At 36.4% G+C, this 19,148-nt stretch overlaps 1 protein-coding gene and 1 non-coding gene across 4 annotated transcripts in view; both read left to right on the top strand.

The window, feature by feature from the left end:
- LOC132115418 (embryonic polyadenylate-binding protein B-like) overlaps nt 1–16,834 on the top strand; it is a 138,679-nt gene extending 121,845 nt beyond the window's left edge. For all 3 annotated transcript variants that reach the window (XM_059523891.1, XM_059523889.1, XM_059523890.1), the window contains exons 13-16: nt 15,896–15,998; nt 16,268–16,398; nt 16,483–16,560; nt 16,676–16,834. In XM_059523891.1, coding sequence (XP_059379874.1) covers nt 15,896–15,998; nt 16,268–16,398; nt 16,483–16,542 — 294 coding nt within the window. In that variant the 3' untranslated portion in view covers nt 16,543–16,560; nt 16,676–16,834. The remainder of the gene's footprint in view (nt 1–15,895; nt 15,999–16,267; nt 16,399–16,482; nt 16,561–16,675) is intronic.
- LOC132115517 (U6 spliceosomal RNA) lies at nt 9,020–9,126 on the top strand. Its single transcript, XR_009425500.1, has one exon. It is a non-coding gene; the product is annotated as a U6 spliceosomal RNA (small nuclear RNA).
- Nucleotides 16,835–19,148: the final 2,314 nt, after the last annotated feature.

Below are 19,148 nucleotides of genomic sequence, written 5' to 3'. Positions count from 1 at the left end.
ACAAACCATTTCTATCTATCTATATTCAAACTATTTCTATCTATCTATCTATCTATCTTCAAACCATATCTATCTATCTATCTATCTATCTATCTATCTATCTATCTATCTATCTTCAAACCATATCTATCTATCTATCTTCAAACCATATCTATCTATCTATCTATCTATCTATCTATCTATCTATCTATCTTCAAACATCTATCTATCTATCTATCTATCTATCTATCTTCAAACCTTATCTATCTATCTATCTATCTATCTATCTATCTATCTACAAACCATTTCTATCTATCTATCTTCAAACCATTTCTATCTATCTATCTATCTATCTATCTATCTATCTATCTATCTATCTATCTTCAAACCATATCTATCTATCTTCAAACCATATCTATCTATCTATCTATCTATCTATCTATCTATCTTCAAACCTTTATCTATCTATCTATCTATCTATCTATCTATCTATCTTCAAACCTTATCTATCTATCTATCTATCTTCAAACCTTATCTATCTATCTATCTATCTATCTATCTATCTTCAAACCTTATCTATCTATCTATCTATCTTCAAACCTTTTCTATCTATCTATCTATCTATCTACAAACCATTTCTATCTATCTATCTTCAAACCATTTCTATCTATCTATCTATCTATCTATCTTCAAACCATATCTATCTATCTATCTATCTATCTATCTATCTATCTATCTTCAAACCATATCTATCTATCTATCTTCAAACCATATCTATCTATCTATCTATCTATCTATCTATCTATCTATCTATCTATCTATCTATCTATCTATCTTCAAACCTTTATCTATCTATCTATCTATCTATCTATCTATCTATCTATCTTCAAACCATTTCTATCTATCTATCTATCTATCAATCTATCTATCTTCAAACCTTATCTATCTATCTATCTTCAAACCTTATCTATCTATCTTCAAACCTTATCTATCTATCTATCTTCAAACCTTATCTATCTATCTATCTATCTATCTATCTATCTATCTTCAAACCTTATCTATCTATCTATCTATCTTCAAACCTTTATCTATCTATCTATCTATCTATCTATCTATCTATCTATCTTCAAACCATTTCTATCTATCTATCTTCAAACCATTTCTATCTATCTATCTATCTTCAAACCATTTCTATCTATCTATCTATCTATCTTCAAACCCTATCTATCTATCTATCTATCTATCTATCTATCTATCTATCTTCAAACCCTATCTATCTATCTATCTATCTATCTATCTATCTTCAAACCTTTTCTATCTATCTATCTATCTATCTATCTATCTATCTATCTACAAACCATTTCTATCTATCTATCTTCAAACCATTTCTATCTATCTATCTATCTATCTATCTTCAAACCTTATCTATCTATCTATCTATCTTCAAACCTTTATCTATGTATCTATCTATCTATCTATCTATCTTCAAACCATTTCTATCTATCTATCTATCTTCAAACCATTTCTATCTATCTATCTATCTATCTATCTATCTATCTATCTATCTATCTATCTATCTATCTATCTATCTATCTTCAAACCCTATCTATCTATCTATCTATCTATCTACAAACCATTTCTATCTATCTATCTTCAAACCCTTTCTATCTATCTCTATCTATCTATCTATCTACAAACCATTTCTATCTATCTATCTTCAAACCATTTCTATCTATCTATCTATCTATCTATCTATCTATCTATCTATCTATCTATCTATCTATCTATCTATCTATCTTCAAACCTTATCTATCTATCTATCTATCTATCTATCTATCTATCTATCTATCTTCAAACCATTTCTATCTATCTATCTATCTATCTTCAAACCCTATCTATCTATCTATCTATCTATCTATCTTCAAACCTTTTCTATCCATCTATCTATCTATCTATCTATCTATCTATCTACAAACCATTTCTATCTATCTATCTTCAGACCATTTCTATCTATCTATCTATCTATCTATCTATCTATCTATCTATCTTCAAACCTTATCTATCTATCTATCTATCTATCTATCTATCTATCTATCTATCTATCTATCTATCTATCTATCTTCAAACCCTATCTATCTATCTATCTATCTATCTATCTTCAAACCCTATCCATCTATCTATCTATCTATCTATCTATCTATCTATCTTCAAACCTTTTCTATCTATCTATCTATCTATCTATCTATCTATCTACAAACCATTTCTATCTATCTATCTTCAAACCATTTCTATCTATCTATCTATCTATCTATCTTCAAACCTTATCTATCTATCTATCTATCTTCAAACCTTTATCTATGTATCTATCTATCTATCTATCTTCAAACCATTTCTATCTATCTATCTATCTTCAAACCATTTCTATCTATCTATCTATCTATCTATCTATCTATCTATCTATCTATCTTCAAACCTTATCTATCTATCTATCTATCTATCTACAAACCATTTCTATCTATCTATCTTCAAACCATTTCTATCTATCTATCTATCTATCTATCTATCTATCTATCTATCTTCAAACCTTATCTATCTATCTATCTATATTTCTATCTATCTATCTATCCATCTATCTATCTATCTATCTATCTATCTATCTTCAAACCTTATCTATCTATCTATCTATCTATCTATCTATCTATCTATCTATCTATCTATCTATCTATCTTCAAACCCTTTCTATCTATCTCTATCTATCTATCTATCTATCTACAAACCATTTCTATCTATCTTCAAACCATTTCTATCTATCTATCTATCTATCTATCTATCTATCTATCTATCTATCTATCTATCTATCTATCTATCTTCAAACCTTATCTATCTATCTATCTATCTATCTATCTATCTATCTATCTATCTATCTATCTATCTATCTATCTATCTTCAAACCATTTCTATCTATCTATCTATCTATCTATCTTCAAACCCTATCTATCTATCTATCTATCTATCTATCTTCAAACCTTTTCTATCCATCTATCTATCTATCTATCTATCTATCTATCTATCTACAAACCATTTCTATCTATCTATCTTCAAACCATTTCTATCTATCTATCTATCTATCTATCTATCTTCAAACCTTATCTATCTATCTATCTATCTATCTTCAAACCTTTATCTATGTATCTATCTATCTATCTATCTTTAAACCATTTCTATCTATCTATCTTCAAACCATTTCTATCTATCTATCTATCCATCTATCTATCTATCTATCTATCTATCTATCTATCTATCTATCTATCTTCAAACCTTATCTATCTATCTATCTATCTATCTATCTATCTATCTATCTATCTTCAAACCTTATCTATCTATCTATCTATCTATCTATCTATCTATCTATCTATCTATCTATCTATCTATCTATCTTCAAACCCTTTCTATCTATCTCTATCTATCTATCTATCTACAAACCATTTCTATCTATCTTCAAACCATTTCTATCTATCTATCTATCTATCTATCTATCTATCTATCTATCTATCTTCAAACCTTATCTATCTATCTATCTATCTATCTATCTATCTTCAAACCATTTCTATCTATCTATCTATCTATCTATCTTCAAACCCTATCTATCTATCTATCTATCTATCTATCTATCTTCAAACCTTTTCTATCCATCTATCTATCTATCTATCTATCTATCTATCTATCTACAAACCATTTCTATCTATCTATCTTCAAACCATTTCTATCTATCTATCTATCTATCTATCTATCTATCTATCTTCAAACCTTATCTATCTATCTATCTATCTATCTTCAAACCTTTATCTATGTATCTATCTATCTATCTATCTATCTTTAAACCATTTCTATCTATCTATCTTCAAACCATTTCTATCTATCTATCTTCAAACCATTTCTATCTATCTGTCTATCTATCTATCTATCTATCTATCTATCTATCTTCAAACCTTATCTATCTTCAAACCTTATCTATCTATCTATCTATCTTCAAACCATTTCTATCTATCTATCTATCTTCAAACCCTATCTATCTATCTTCAAACCTTTTCTATCTATCTATCTATCTATCTATCTATCTATCTATCTACAAACCATTTCTATCTATCTATCTTCAAACCATTTATATCTATCTATCTATCTATCTATCTATCTTCAAACCTTTTCTATCTATCTATCTATCTTCAAACCTTTTCTATCTATCTATCTATCTATCTTCAAACCTTTTCTATCTATCTATCTATCTATCTATCTTCAAACCATTTCTATCTATCTATCTATCTATCTATCTATCTTCAAACCATATCTATCTATCTATCTTCAAACGTTTTCTATCTATCTATCTATCAATCTATCTATCTTCAAACCATTTCTATCTATCTATCTATCTATCTATCTTCAAACCTTTTCTATCTATCTATCTATCTTCAAACCTTTTCTGTCTATCTATCTATCTATCTTCAAACCATTTCTATCTATCTATCTATCTATCTATCTATCTATCTATCTATCTATCTATCTATCTATCTATCCATCTTCAAACCTTATCTATCTATCTATCTATCTATCTATCTACAAACCATTTCTATCTATCTTCAAACCATTTCTATCTATCTATCTATCTTCAAACCTTTTCTATCTATCTATCTATCTATCTATCTATCTACAAACCATTTCTATCTATCTATCTTCAAACCATTTCTATCTATCTATCTATCTATCTTCAAACCTTTTCTATCTATCTATCTATCTATCTACAAACCATTTCTATCTATCTATCTTCAAACCATTTCTATCTATCTATCTATCTTCAAACCTTATCTATCTATCTATCTATCTATCTATCTATCTATCTATCTTCAAACCTTATATATCATCTATCTATCTATCTATCTTCAAACCATTTCTATCTATCTATCTATCTATCTATGCTACAATCAGTAATCATACTTGAACATGGTAAATCGTGGTATACTATAGTAAATCATGGTAAACTATCGTAAATCGTGGTAAATCCTGGTAAACTGGTAAATCATGGTAAACTATGCTAAATCATGCTAGAATCAGTAAATCATACTTGAACATGGTAAATCATGGTATACTTTAGTAAATAATGGTAAATTATGGTAAATCATGGTAAACTATGGCAAATTGTGGTATACTATAGTAAATCATGGTAAACTGGTAAGTCGTGGTAAATCATGGTAAACTGTGCTAAATCATGCTAGAATCAGTAAATCATACTTGAACATGGTAAATTGTGGTATACTATAGTAAATCATGGTAAACTATGGTAAATCGTGGTAAATCATGGTAAACTATGGAAAATCATGCTAGAATCAGTAAATCATACTTGAACATGGCAAATCGTGGTATACTATAGTAAATCATGGTAAATCGTGGTAAACTATGGTAAATCATGGTAAACTATGGTAAATCATGGTAAACTATGATAAATCGTGCTAGAATCAGTAAATCATACTTGAACATGGCAAATCGTGGTATACTATAGTAAATCATGGTAAACTACGGTAAATCATGCTAGAATCAATAAATCATACTTGAACATGGTAAATTGTGGTATACTATAGTAAATCATGGTAAACTATGGTAAATCGTGGTAAATCATGGTAAACTATGGTAAATCATGGTAAACTATGATAAATCATGCTAGAATCAGTAAATCATACTTGAACATGGTAAATCATGGTATACTATAGTAAATCATGGTAAACTATGGTAAATCGTGGTAAATCATGGTAAACTATGCTAAATCATGCTAGAATCAATAAAATCATACTTGAACATGGTAAATCGTGGTATACCATAGTAAATCATGGTAAACTATGGTAAATCGTCGTAAATCATGGTAAACTATGCTAAATCATGCTAGAATCAGTAAATCATTCTTGAACATGGTAAATCGTGGTATACTATAGTAAATCATGGTAAACTGTGGTAAATTGTGGTAAATCGTGGTAAACTATTCTAAATCATGCTAGAATAAGTAAATCATACTTGAACATGGTAAATCGTGGTATACCATAGCAAATCATGGTAAACTATGGTAAATCGTGGTAAATCATGGTAAACTATGGTAAATCATGGAAATCTATGATAAATCATGCTAGAATCAGTAACTCAAACTTGAACATGGTAAATCATGGTATACTCTAGTAAATCATGGTAAACTATGGTAAATCATGGTAAACCATGCTAGCGACATGGTACAAAAAATTCTAGCATCATGCTAGCAACATAATAATCATGCTAGAATGGTAAACTATGGTAAATCATGGTAAACTATGGTAAATCATGGTAAATCATGGCAAACTATGGTAAATCGTGATAAACTATGGTAAATCATGGTAAACTATGGTAAATCATGCTAGAATCATAGTAAATCATACTTGAACATGGTAAATCATGGTATACTATAGTAAATCATGGTAAACTATAGTAAATCGTGGTAAATCATGGTAAACTATGGTAAATCATGCTAGAATCAATAAATCATACTTGAACATGGTAAATCATGGTATACTATAGTAAATCATGGTAAACTATGGTAAATCGTGGTAAACATGGTAAACTTTGGTAAATCGTGGTAAACCATGCTAGCAACATGGTAAAAAAAATTCTAGCATCATGCTAGCAACTTGCTAGTCACATGCTAGTCATGCTAGAAACAAGCTAGCAACATGCTAATCATGCTAAAATCATGCTAGCAACATGCTAGTCGCATGCTAGTCATGCTAGAAACATGCTAACAACATGCTAATCATGCTAAAATCATGCTAGCAAAACATGCTAGAAACATGCTAACAACTTGCTAGTCGCATGCTAGTCATGGTAGAAACATGCTAATCATGCTGACAACATGCTAGCGACATGCTAGTAACTTGCTAATCATGCTAGCGACATGGCTAGTCACTTGCTAATTATGCTAGTGACATGCTAGATACCTTGCTAATCATGCTAAGTACATGCTAGTCACTTGCTAATCATGCTAGCAACATGCTAGCAACTTTGCTAATCATACTAATGATGGTAGTCACTTGCTTGTAATGCTAGCAATATGTTTTAAACTTCTTAAACTTTTAAATCGTTTTAAACTTTTCACATTTTCAAACTTTTCAAACTTTCTAAACTTTCTAAACTTTTCAAACTTTCTGGTCAGGCTTTCTCAAGCCAACTTAAAGTTTGTCTCAACAAACTTTTTTTTCTAGTTGTCATTGCTCTATTGTGATAGTGTTCTCACCTCATCTCTGTAGGCCGTCTTTTCATTTGTGATGAAACCCAGGATTGATGTGTCATCAGCAAACTTAAAGATGATATTGAAACTGTGTTAGGCATTACAGTCATTAATGAACAGAGTATAGGACGGAGCTAAGAACACCGCCCCGTCAGCGAGTCCATTATCCAGTTGCAGAGATAAGAGTTCAGTCCTAGATCTCTGAGCTTTGTGATACGTTTTGATGGGGTGATGGTGTTAAACACAGAGCTGTAAAAACATTTTTGAAGGACCGGTTCAATTATGGTTTCCTTAAAGCAGGTGGGAATCACAGACAGTCTGAGGGAGAAATTGAAGATGTCTGTAAGCACCTCCGCTAGCTGGTTGGTCCGTGACTGTGTGTAAGCAGTTCCACAAGAGTTTGAGATTAGATCCCTGAATGTTTTCAATCATCTTGTCTTTATAGGCTCTTTTTGCAGAACTGATAGCTCTCTGAAGATCATATCTGGCCCTTCTGTATGCCTCAGTGTCACCAGAGTTGTAGGCTGAAATAAGATCTTTGAGTTTGGCCCTGCAGCATTCATCCAGGGTTTCTGGTTTGGAAAGGTTTTAAACCAGATTTTTGGGATAGTGTTTTCAGTGCACATACTGATGTAATCGGTGACAGAGTTTGTATATTCCTCAATGTCTGTGGCAGCTGCATCCCGAAAGATCTGCCAATCCGTTGTGTGAAAGCAGTCCTGAAGTGTGAAGATGGCTTCCTTCCTGCATTGATGGATTGTCCTGATAAGTGTTTTCCTGTTTTAGCTTTTGTTTGTATGCAGGCAGAGGAAGAATGGATGAGTGATCTGCTTTACTGAAGGCAGGGCGGGGGAGGGGTTTGTTACTGTTTTTGAGTGCTGTGTAGCAGTGATCAAACGTCTGATCTGCTCAAGTGTGAAAAGTCATGTGTTTGGTAGAATTTACGTAAGTGAGCAAGGGTTGGCGCTGTAATGTATGCTAGATAATGTAGAGTTGTGTGGAGCTGTGCTGGGGAACATGAACAGTGATAAAAGGCTAACATGTTAGCTCACTTACCTTTTGACAGAACTTTTCTTTGTTTCACTGTTATGTATGTGTAGATTTGATAACATTAAAATAAAAAAGTGGTTTTATGCAAAGGAATCAGTAAATGATCTTGCTAATGTACATGCATTTCAGACACAACTTTGTGCTCTAATTGTGTAGTGAATTGTGCTAGAATTTTATATTTTTATCGTGCTATAACTGTGCTATAACTGTGTTATAAGCATCTGCTTTTGCTGATTAGGAGATCCCGCTTGTGGTAGTTGGAGGCACTGTAGACTACCTTTATAAAAGAAGTTAAATCTAAAGCAAAGACCATTTGGATGCTTCGGTTTCTCGTGTAATGGTCTCGCACGAGTGACGAGAGAAGTCCTGACGTTGGGGGTTGGGAACCGCATTGCTGGGGGAGGAGAGCAGATCACATGGCCTGAATGCGTCAGCACTAAGAGCCAACCCTACTGGCTAGATGGCTGCCTGATCAGCATGCTGGTCTGTTTCTTGGTGGAAAAGCCAAATAACACCAAATATATAGTTAAAAGGATAAGTAAGGCATGGCTATATGTACATCTGTATCTTGCAGCAACCCAAATGTGCTTGTATTCTCTTGGTAAATGACAAAATCATGGTTTAACTGCTCACCACCTTTGTGAAAACCTTCCCCAAGACACTGCTATATATACCAGACGTCTAGGCTACTTGTTCGTGCTTGCTTCGGCAGCACATATACTAAAATTGGAACGATACAGAGAAGATTAGCATGGCCCCTGCGCAAGGATGACACGCAAATTTGTGAAGCGTTCCTCATTTTTGGACATTTTTAATCGATTAACGTAATTAAGATTAAGTTGGATAAAAAAAAAGTCCTTTTGAAATGCATAGAAAGTGCCCAAAACATTTATGTATATCAAACTTTGTGAAATGACAGTGTGGTGGTGTTTTATTCACCATTGATTTATGATGTAGCAGCACCCCAGTACAACGCAGGAGCTCCAGTTTAACCCTCTCTCGCAGAGTGAACTTTGCTGACTAACTGTGAATACAAGAACACTGTAAAAACTAGAAATAAAGTTTGTATACAAACTTTAAGTTGGCTTGAAAAAGCCTAGCCTGAAAGTTTGACGTGGTTTTAAAAGCTTAAAGTTTGAGGGTTTTCGGTTTTAACTAATTGAAGTAGTTTTACACTTTTGAAGGCAATACAATCAATTAGAAAAAGAGATAAGAATAGATAAGAAACGGTAAACTAGCATGTTTTTAGCATGGTTAAGAAGTGTTGCTAACATGATTATCAAGTTACTAGCATGTCACTAGCGTGTTTCGAGCATGATTTGCAAGTGAGTAGAATGTCACTAGCGTGTTTCCAGCATGATTAGCAATTTTCTGGTATGATTACCAAGTGAATAATATGATCAGCAAGTTACTAGCATGTTGCTAGCATGTTTCCAGCATGATTTGCAAGTGAGTAGAATGTCACTAGCGTGTTTCCAGCATGATTAACAATTTTCTGGTATGATTACCAAGTGAATAATATGATCAGCAAGTAACTAGCATGTTGCTAGCATGTTTCCAGCATGATTTGCAAGTGACAAGAATGTCACTAGCGTGTTTCCAGCATGATTAGCATTTTTCTGGCATGATTACCAAGTGAATAATATGATCATCAAGTAACTAGCATATTGCTAGCATGTTTCCAGCATGATTTGCAAGTGACTAGAATGTCACTAACGTGTTTCCAGCATGATTAGTATGTCGCTAGCATGTTGTTGGCATTATTACAAAGTTACTAACATGATTAGCAAGTAACTAGCATGTTGCTAGCATGTTTCCAGCATGATTTGCAAGTGAGTAGAATGTCACTAGCGTGTTTCCAGCATGATTAGCAATTTTCTGGTATGATTACCAAGTGAATAATATGATCAGCAAGTAACTAGCATGTTGCTAGCATGTTTCCAGCATGATTTGCAAGTGACTAGAATGTCACTAGCGTGTTTCCAGCATGATTAGCATTTTTCTGGCATGATTACCAAGTGAATAATATGATCAGCAAGTAACTAGCATATTGCTAGCATGTTTCCAGCATGATTTGCAAGTGACTAGAATGTCACTAACGTGTTTCCAACATGATTAGTATGTCGCTAGCATGTTGTTGGCATTATTACAAAGTTACTAACATGATTAGCAAGTAACTAGCATGTTGCTAGCATGCTTCCAACATGATTTGCAAGTGAGTAGAATGTCACTAGTGTGTTTCCGGCATGATTAGCATGTTGCTGGCATGATTACCAAGTGGCTAACATGATTAACTAGCATGTTGCTAGCATGTTTCCAGCATGATTTGCAAGTGACTAGAATGTCACTAGCGTGTTTCCAGCATGATTAGCATTTTTCTGGCATGATTACCAAGTGAATAATATGATCAGCAAGTAACTAGCATATTGCTAGCATGTTTCCAGCATGATTTGCAAGTGACTAGAATGTCACTAACGTGTTTCCAGCATGATTAGTATGTCCAATTGAATAATAATTGTATGACCAAGTGAATATGATCAGCAAGTCTTCTTCTTCTTCTTCTTTTTCTTTCGGCTGCTCCCATTAGGGGTCGCCACAGCGGATCATCCGTCTCCATACCACCTTGTCCTCTACATCTGCCTCTTTTACACCAACTACCTGCATGTCTTCCCTCACCACATCCATGAACCTCCTCCTTGGTCTTCCTCTTTTCCTCCTTCCTGGTGGCTCCATCCTCAGCATTCTCCTACCAATATAATTCATGTCCCTCCTCTGCACATGTCCAAACCATCTCAATCTCGCCTCCCTCACCTTGTCACCAAAACGTCCAACATGCGCTGTCCCTCTAATAAACTCATTTCTAATCTTGTCCATCCTCGTCACTCCCAACGAAAACCTTAACATCTTCAGCTCTGCTACCTCCAGCTCCGCCTCCTGCCTTTTACTCAATGCCACTGTCTCTAACCCATACAACATCGCAGGTCTCACCACAGTCCTATAAACTTTTCCTTTCATTCTTGCAGATACTTTACTATCACAAATCACTCCTGTCACTCTTCTCCACCCACTCCACCCTGCCTGCACTCTTTTCTTCACTTCCCTAACACACTCTCCATTACTTTGCACTGTTGACCCCAGGTACCTGAACTCCTCCACCTTCTTCACCTCTTCACCCTGTAACCGCACCACTCCACTGCCCTCCCTCTCATTTACGCACATGTACTCTGTCTTACTCCTACTGACTTTCATTCCCCTCCTCTCCAGCACGTACCTCCACCTCTCCAGGCTCTTCTCAACCTGCTCACTACTCTCACCACAAATCACAATATCATCCGCAAACATCATAGTCCAGGGAGACTCTTGTCTGACCTCGTCCGTCAACCTGTCCATCACCACTGCAAACAGGAAAGGGCTCAGGGCCGATCCTTGATGCAGTCCAACCTTCACCTTGAACCAGTCTGTCGTTCCTACTGCACACTTCACTGCAGTCACACTGTCCTCATACATGTCCTGCACCACCCTCACATACTTCTCTGACACACCTGACTTCCTCATACAATACCACAACTCCTCTCTTGGCACTCTGTCGTACGCTTTCTCTAGATCCACAAATACACAATGCAGCTCCTTCTGTCCTTCTCTATACTTCTCCATCAACGTTCTCAAAGCAAATATGGCATCTGTGGTGCTCTTCCTCGGCATGAAACCATACTGTTGCTCACAGATGGTCACCTCTTCTCTCAGCCTGGCTTCCACTACTCTTTCCCATAACTTCATGGTGTGACTGATCAACTTAATTCCCCTGTAGTTACTGCAGTTCTGCACATCTCCCTTATGCTTAAAGATCGGTACCAGCACACTCCTTCTCCATTCCTCAGGCATCCTCTCACCTTCCAAAATCTTGTTAAACAATCTGGTTAAAAACTCCACTGCCATCTCTCCTAAACATCTCCATGCTTCTACCGGTATGTCATCTGGTCCAACTGACTTTCCACTCTTCATCCTCTTAATTGCTGCTCTCACTTCCTCCTTACTAATCCTATCCACTTCCTGCTTTACTAACACCACATCATCCAACCTTCTCTCTCTCTCATTTTCCTCGTTCATCAGCTGCTCAAAATACTCCCTCCATCTTCTCAACAAACTCTCCTCACTAGTCAACACATTTCCATCTCCATCCTTTATTGCTCTAACTTGCAACACATCCTTCCCAGCTCGATCTCTCTGCCTGGCCAATCGGTACAAATCCTTTTCTCCTTCCTTAGTGTTCAACCTCTCATACAGCTCCTCGTATGCCTTTTCCTTGGCTTTCGCCACATCCCTCTTTACCTGTTGCCGCATCTCCTTGTACTCCTGCCTACTTTTCTCATCACCCTGTCGATCCCACTTCTGTTTTGCTAACCTCTTTCCCCTTATGCTCCCCTGCACTTCCTCATTCCACCACCACGTCTCCTTGTCTTCCTTTCTATTTCCAGATGTCACACCAAGTACCTTTCTAGCTGCCTCCCTCATCACTCCTGCGGAAGTTTCCCAATCATCCAGCACCTCTTCACCACCACCTAGCCTCTGTCTGACCTCTTCCCTGAACCTCACACTACAGTCTTCCTCCTTCAGTTTCCACCATCTTATTCTTCTTTCAGTCCTTACTCTCCTCCTCTTCTTCTTCGTCTCTAAAACCATCCTACAGACCACCATCCGATGCTGTCTAGCTACACTGTCCCCTGCCAACACCTTACAGTCTCCAATCTCCTTCAGGTTGCATCTCCTACATAGAACATAGTCCACCTGTGTGCACCTTCCTCCACTCTTATAGGTCACCCTATGATCCTCCTTCTTCTTAAAATACGTATTCACCACTGCCATTCCCATCCTTTTAGCAAAATCTACCACCATCTGCCCTTCCACATTTCTCTCCTTTAGGCCATACCTACCCATAACCTTCTCATCACCTCTGTTCCCCTCACCTACATGTCCATTAAAGTCTGCCCCAATCACCAATCGTTCATTTCTAGGTACACCATCTACCACTTCATCTAATTCACTCCAGAATCTTTCCTTCTCCTCCATCTCACAGCCGACTTGTGGAGCATAGGCACTGATGACATTTATCATCATCCCTTCAACTTCCACCTTCACGATCATCACCCTATCAGAAACTCTCTTCACCTCCACTACACTCTTACTGTACTCTTCCTTCATAATCACCCCTACACCATTTCTCTTTCCATCCACACCATGATAGAACAGTTTAAACCCACCTCCAATGTTTCTGGCCTTACTCCCTTTCCACTTGGTCTCCTGAACACACAACATATCTACCCTTCTCCTCTCCATCATATCAGCTAACTCTCTCCCTTTACCAGTCATAGTGCCAACATTTAAAGTACCAACCCGAACCTCCACTCTCCTACACATCTCCTTTCCCCGTCGCCTCTGTAGACGTCTTCCTCCTCTCCTCCTCCTCCTTCGGCCGACAGTAGCCCAATTTCCACCAGTACCCTGTTGGCTAACGATACCTGAGGCGGTCGTTGTTAACCCGGGCCTCGACCGATCCGGTATGAAATTCTTATTCGTGACCCGCATATTTGATTTGGCACATGTTTTACGCTGGATGCCCTTCCTAACGCAACCCTCCCCATTTATCCGGGCTTGGGACCGGCACTAAGAGTGCACTGGCTTGTGCCTCCCTAATGGCTGGGTTGAATATGATCAGCAAGTAACTAGCATTAAAAAGTAAATAGCATGTTGCTAGCATTATTAACAAGTAACTAGCATTTGTTAGCATTAACAAGTTATTAGCATGTTGTTAACACATTTCTATGTTAATCCAGGTAAAACCAGTTGATTCAGTAATAAAAAATTTTTAAAAAAAAAACGTATAAAAACAATCTTTGACCAGCGTGACCTGCTAAAACAGAGTCCATAAAACACTTTAAAACCAACTTGGGAGACCAGCCAAAGCAACCAATCAGCTTAGGCTGGTTTTAGCTGCATTTTCAGTATGGAGTTTTTAAGCTTTCCTTTGGCAGTAGGCATCTTAAAAAAACCTTAAGTCTTATAGTATAAAAGTTTTCACCCCCTCAACTAAAGTCTATGGGATTTTAGGTGGTTTTGATAGTATGGTTTACGAAAACCGTAAGCAGGATCAGTTAGAAAAGATAAAGCAACCTGAGTCTGACCCGAGTTTGGTGGTGGTAACTTCAAAAGTCTAGGAAGAGATACATTTTAAAATTGTCTCAGAAGTTACTAGCCTGTTTCTAGCATGATTAGCATTTTAATGGCATGTTGCTTGCATGGTTCTTGCATGATTAACAAGTTCCTAACATGCTACTAACATGTTAGCATGATTAACATTTTACTAGCATGATGTTAACAAGTAGCAATTTACTAGCATGTTTCTATCTTGATTGGCACGCTACTAGCATATTTTTAACATTAGCAAGTTACTAGCATGATGTTAACATGATGAGCCAGTTTCTAATATGTTGCTAGCACAATTAGCATGTTATTAGCATGGTTCTAGTATTATTAACATGTTTCTTGCATGATCAGCATGTTACTAGCATGTTGTTAACATGATTAGCAAGTTACTGGTATGTTGTTTGCATGTTTCTATGCCAATACAGTTAAAACCAATTGATTCAGTAAAAATCCATCTTAAAACCAGCTTAGGCTGGTTGCCTAGTCTTAGCTAGTTTAAGTCAAAAATATCTGGGTTAAGCTTGGTTGGTCTTTTAGCAGGTCTCACAGCTTGACCAGCTAAGACCAGTCTGACCAGCTTAAAGTCTCATTGTACAAAAGTTTTGATGGGGAAAAAAAAGTCTATGGGATTTTAGGTGGTTTTGATAGTCTGGTTTACAAAAACCATAAGCTTAAGTTAGAAAAGATATAGCAACCTGAGTCCGACAAGTCTGAAGGTCTGACCCAAGTTTGGTGGTTGTAGTTTAAAAGCTCTAGGAGGAGATGGTGTTTAAATTTTGGTTCATAATAATAATGTTTAAATGGTAGATCAGTAAGTTGCCTTTTCAAGCCATTTTAAGATATCAACAGAATAGCCACAAAAACGAGTGACAACTTCATGAACTAGTTTCAGACCATGGCAATGTGATGACACTTAGGGCACTTTTCCACTGTGTGGCACGGCTCTGTTTGCGTTTCCACTGCAGTTTAGTGGCGCTTTAGAGCACACATGCCGTTATAGTTGCGCTGCCTCTATTGCTGCGATTCGTGAAAAAAAATTTCATTCTGGGTCATCCCATTTAAGCTCTCGCTGGATCTGCTCATCTGATATCAACAAGAGGAACGTCTGTACTTCCTCAACACAACAAAACGGTTGTGTTCGATCCTTCGCTGGCTGTGCTGATTTAAATCTAGTGGTTCTGTTGTGTTTGTGTTGTAAGTTCAGTGACGCAGATAGTGATGATTCTCTCCAGCCTATCAGTGATCAGTAGAGTTTACACGTCACGTTTTGGTAAAAGTGAACCGTACCGAACTGTACCGTGCAGTGAAAAAGCACCATAAGGAGCATTTCAATTGAAAGATATAACTGTCATTCTTTTACTGTTTCTTTAGGTAGTACAGAATACAGAGCCGGCGGTTCATGTGAGAGGCCAGGAGTCCCTTACTGCCTCAATGCTGGCGGCTGCACCATTAAAAGAGCAGAAACAACTTCTAGGTATGGGATGCGCACACACAGTCACTTCAAAGTTAAAGTTGTGAGCTAGTAAAGTTTGAATCATGTTATAGCTCCTGCTTCTTACACCAGTGATGGTAACCTAAATTAATAACTCTCTTCAGTAGAGGGTGAAGTGTGACACTTTACAGGATCTATTTAGTGTAAAGCAGAAGATTATCATATGGCTTCAGAAGGCTTGGAATGTAGCACACAATCTATGTACTACATCATAACATGAGGAAAACAACCAATCTTTGCATCCCATTCAGGTGAGCGGCTGTATCCACTTATCCAGGCCTTGTATCCGACTCTTGCGGGAAAGATTACAGGCATGCTGCTGGAGATCGACAACTCTGAACTGCTGCACATGCTCGAGGCTCCAGAGTCCCTGCACTCCAAGGTTCACCTGCTCAAAACATGTACTTAACTATCAAACAAAATCTGGTCTTAGACTGATTATTGTGCTTTTTTCTGTACTGTGTAGGTTGAAGAGGCTGTAGCTGTTCTTCAGGCTCATCAAGCCAAGGAACTGTCTGCAAAGTAAAGGAGCACTGTAATTCAGGTAATTTGCTTGCATTCTTCTATCTTAATATTTGGCCTTAATTGTGTACAATGCCAATTTAATAGCACATGCGAGTGTCCCATACAAATGTCAACGAACTTAAATATTTTTGCAGGCATGCACACTGAATGTCTGTGAGAGTTGTTCCAGAGAACAGGGAAAAAGAAAACCGCACCTCATGTGCTATTAAATGCATGGTTCACACCCTACAAATGTCCTTTTGCTCTCCACAGTGTTAAGTTTTTGATTTTGATTATAAAAATAAAAAATAAAATGGGGGGGGGGGGGTGGAAGGAAGATTGAAAAAAAAATGCAAAAAAATATTTTTTGAAATTTCTTTGTGCAATAAAAATGATCCTGGCTTAATGGACATGGAAAAAGAGTTTTTGAGTGTCTTATTCTTATAACAGTGATTTGAGTTTGTGGCGTGGACACCTTTGCAAGGACACTTGCAGAGCTTTTTATTAAAATCAGCTTTGCTTTTAAATGTGTGTAATAGATTTATCAGTTTTGTAGAGCTGAACATACAGTAAGCACAACCTGAGATGTACAGTCCAATATACAAAGCTTGTAATTGTAGAATGTATTGTTAATATTTGTTAATATTGAAAATATCCGATGAATTTGAGTGTTTTGGTCTGCTATTAACTTGAGATACTCCTAGGCAACTAGAGCAGGTATGTACACTTTTGTTGGTATTTTATTAATATTAGAATTGAATGTGAGAATTTTGTACGTTGATTTAGCACATCTCTTTTTGCTGACCGGTGCCCTTGAAATGTAAACATTACAATTATTAATTGCAATCGTTTTCGTAAAAAGTTGTATTAAGTTGTTGCAAGCATTTTGCAGATTTTGCATACAATTATTCATTATTTGAATAATGGAGAAAATGTTTCAGACTCTATAATTTTATTGGCTGCTGAAGAAAATGTAGCAGGAGACTTCTATCTGTGATTAGATGCATGAATCCACAAATATGAGTGGTTACACTGTAGAATATGGAAACTTTGAATTAAGGAATTGGATCCAACCATAGACCGTAAAAGAAAGGATCCAACTTCGCCGTTATTCCGTTTGTGCAGTAAAATACTGAAACTGAAGACCGAATTGATGCTGCTATTAATGAACAAAGGCATATCCTATACTCGAGAGCCACCTAGTGGAAGAGAAAGCCATAACTTAGACTTGTCTAGTTGTGGAGAAACCATGACTTTTACTTGTCTTGAGCCCCTTTAGCGGTGAACTGACGCATTAAAGTTAAACGCAACCAAAAATAAGCTTTCAAGTTTTGCATTGCTTCTTAGAACCTTAAATCATATTTCTGTAGATTTGTAGAGGATTTGTGATGGTATTAATTGAGTGAGGGAAGCTGCTGTAAGGTAGATAATGTAGAGTTGTGTGGAGCTGTGCTGGGGAACAGTAACAAACGCTAACATGTTAGCTCAATTTCCTTTTGAAAAACTGTCTTTAATTTTAAACATACTCCGGGTAGGTAGGATAATTTTAAGTGACCTTTTGAAATGTATTTTAGACTGACTAATTCAGACAATTTTGTTTCTTAACGGTTATAAACGTTTGTTTGTGCAGATGATAAGATCCCTCTTGTGGCAGATAGAGGCGTTGTAGCCTCTTACTTATGTTGAGGGTTGTGAACTTCAGTGCGGTGGGAGGAGAGCAGATCACATGGCCTGAATGAGTCTGCACAGAGAGCCAATCCTTTTGGCTAGAGGGCCCCCTAATTTGCATGCTTCATTGTTTCTTAGCAGAAAATAGTAAATATCACCAAATATATAGTTTAAAGGATCAGAAATCCATGTGTATACTTATATACAGTACTTATATCTGTATAACTCAGTTGTACTGGTCCTGTCTTAGTAAATGACTAAATCATGGTTTAACCGCTCAGCACCTTCGAGAAGACGTGGCTATTAGTCATTGAATGGGTATGATACATGCAGTTAAATGAAAATATATACAGGTCCTTTTCTAAAAATTAGCATATTGTGATAAAGTTCATTATTTTCCATAATGTAATGATAAAAATTAAACTTTCATATATTTTAGATTCATTGCACACCAACTGAAGTATTTCAGGTCTTTTATTGTTTTAATACTGATGATTTTGGCATACAGCTCATGAAAACCCAAAATTCCTATTTTAAAAAATTTGCATATCATGAAAAGGTTCTCTAAACAAGTTATTAACCTAATCATCTGAATCAACTAATTAACTCTAAACACCTGCAAAAGATTCCTGAGGCTTTTAAAAACTCCCAGCCTGGTTCATTACTCAAAACCGCAATCATGGGTAAGGCTGCTGACCAGAAGGCCATCATTGACACCCTCAAGCAAGAGGGTAAGACACAGAAAGAAATTTCTGAACGAACAGGCTGTTCCCAGAGTGCTGTATCAAGGCACCTCAGTGGGAAGTCTGTGGGAAGGAAAAAGTGTGGCAAAAAACGCTGCACAACGAGAAGAGGTGACCGGGCCCTGAGGAAGATTGTGGAGAAGGACCGATTCCAGACCTTGGGGGACCTGCGGAATCAGTGGACTGAGTCTGGAGTAGAAACCTCCAGAGCCACCGT

The sequence above is a fragment of the Carassius carassius genome, chromosome 34, assembly GCF_963082965.1.
Source record: "Carassius carassius chromosome 34, fCarCar2.1, whole genome shotgun sequence".
Classification (NCBI taxonomy): domain Eukaryota; kingdom Metazoa; phylum Chordata; class Actinopteri; order Cypriniformes; family Cyprinidae; genus Carassius; species Carassius carassius.
Note: the sequence above shows the minus strand (reverse complement) of the source record. Positions and strands in the feature narration are given on the sequence as shown.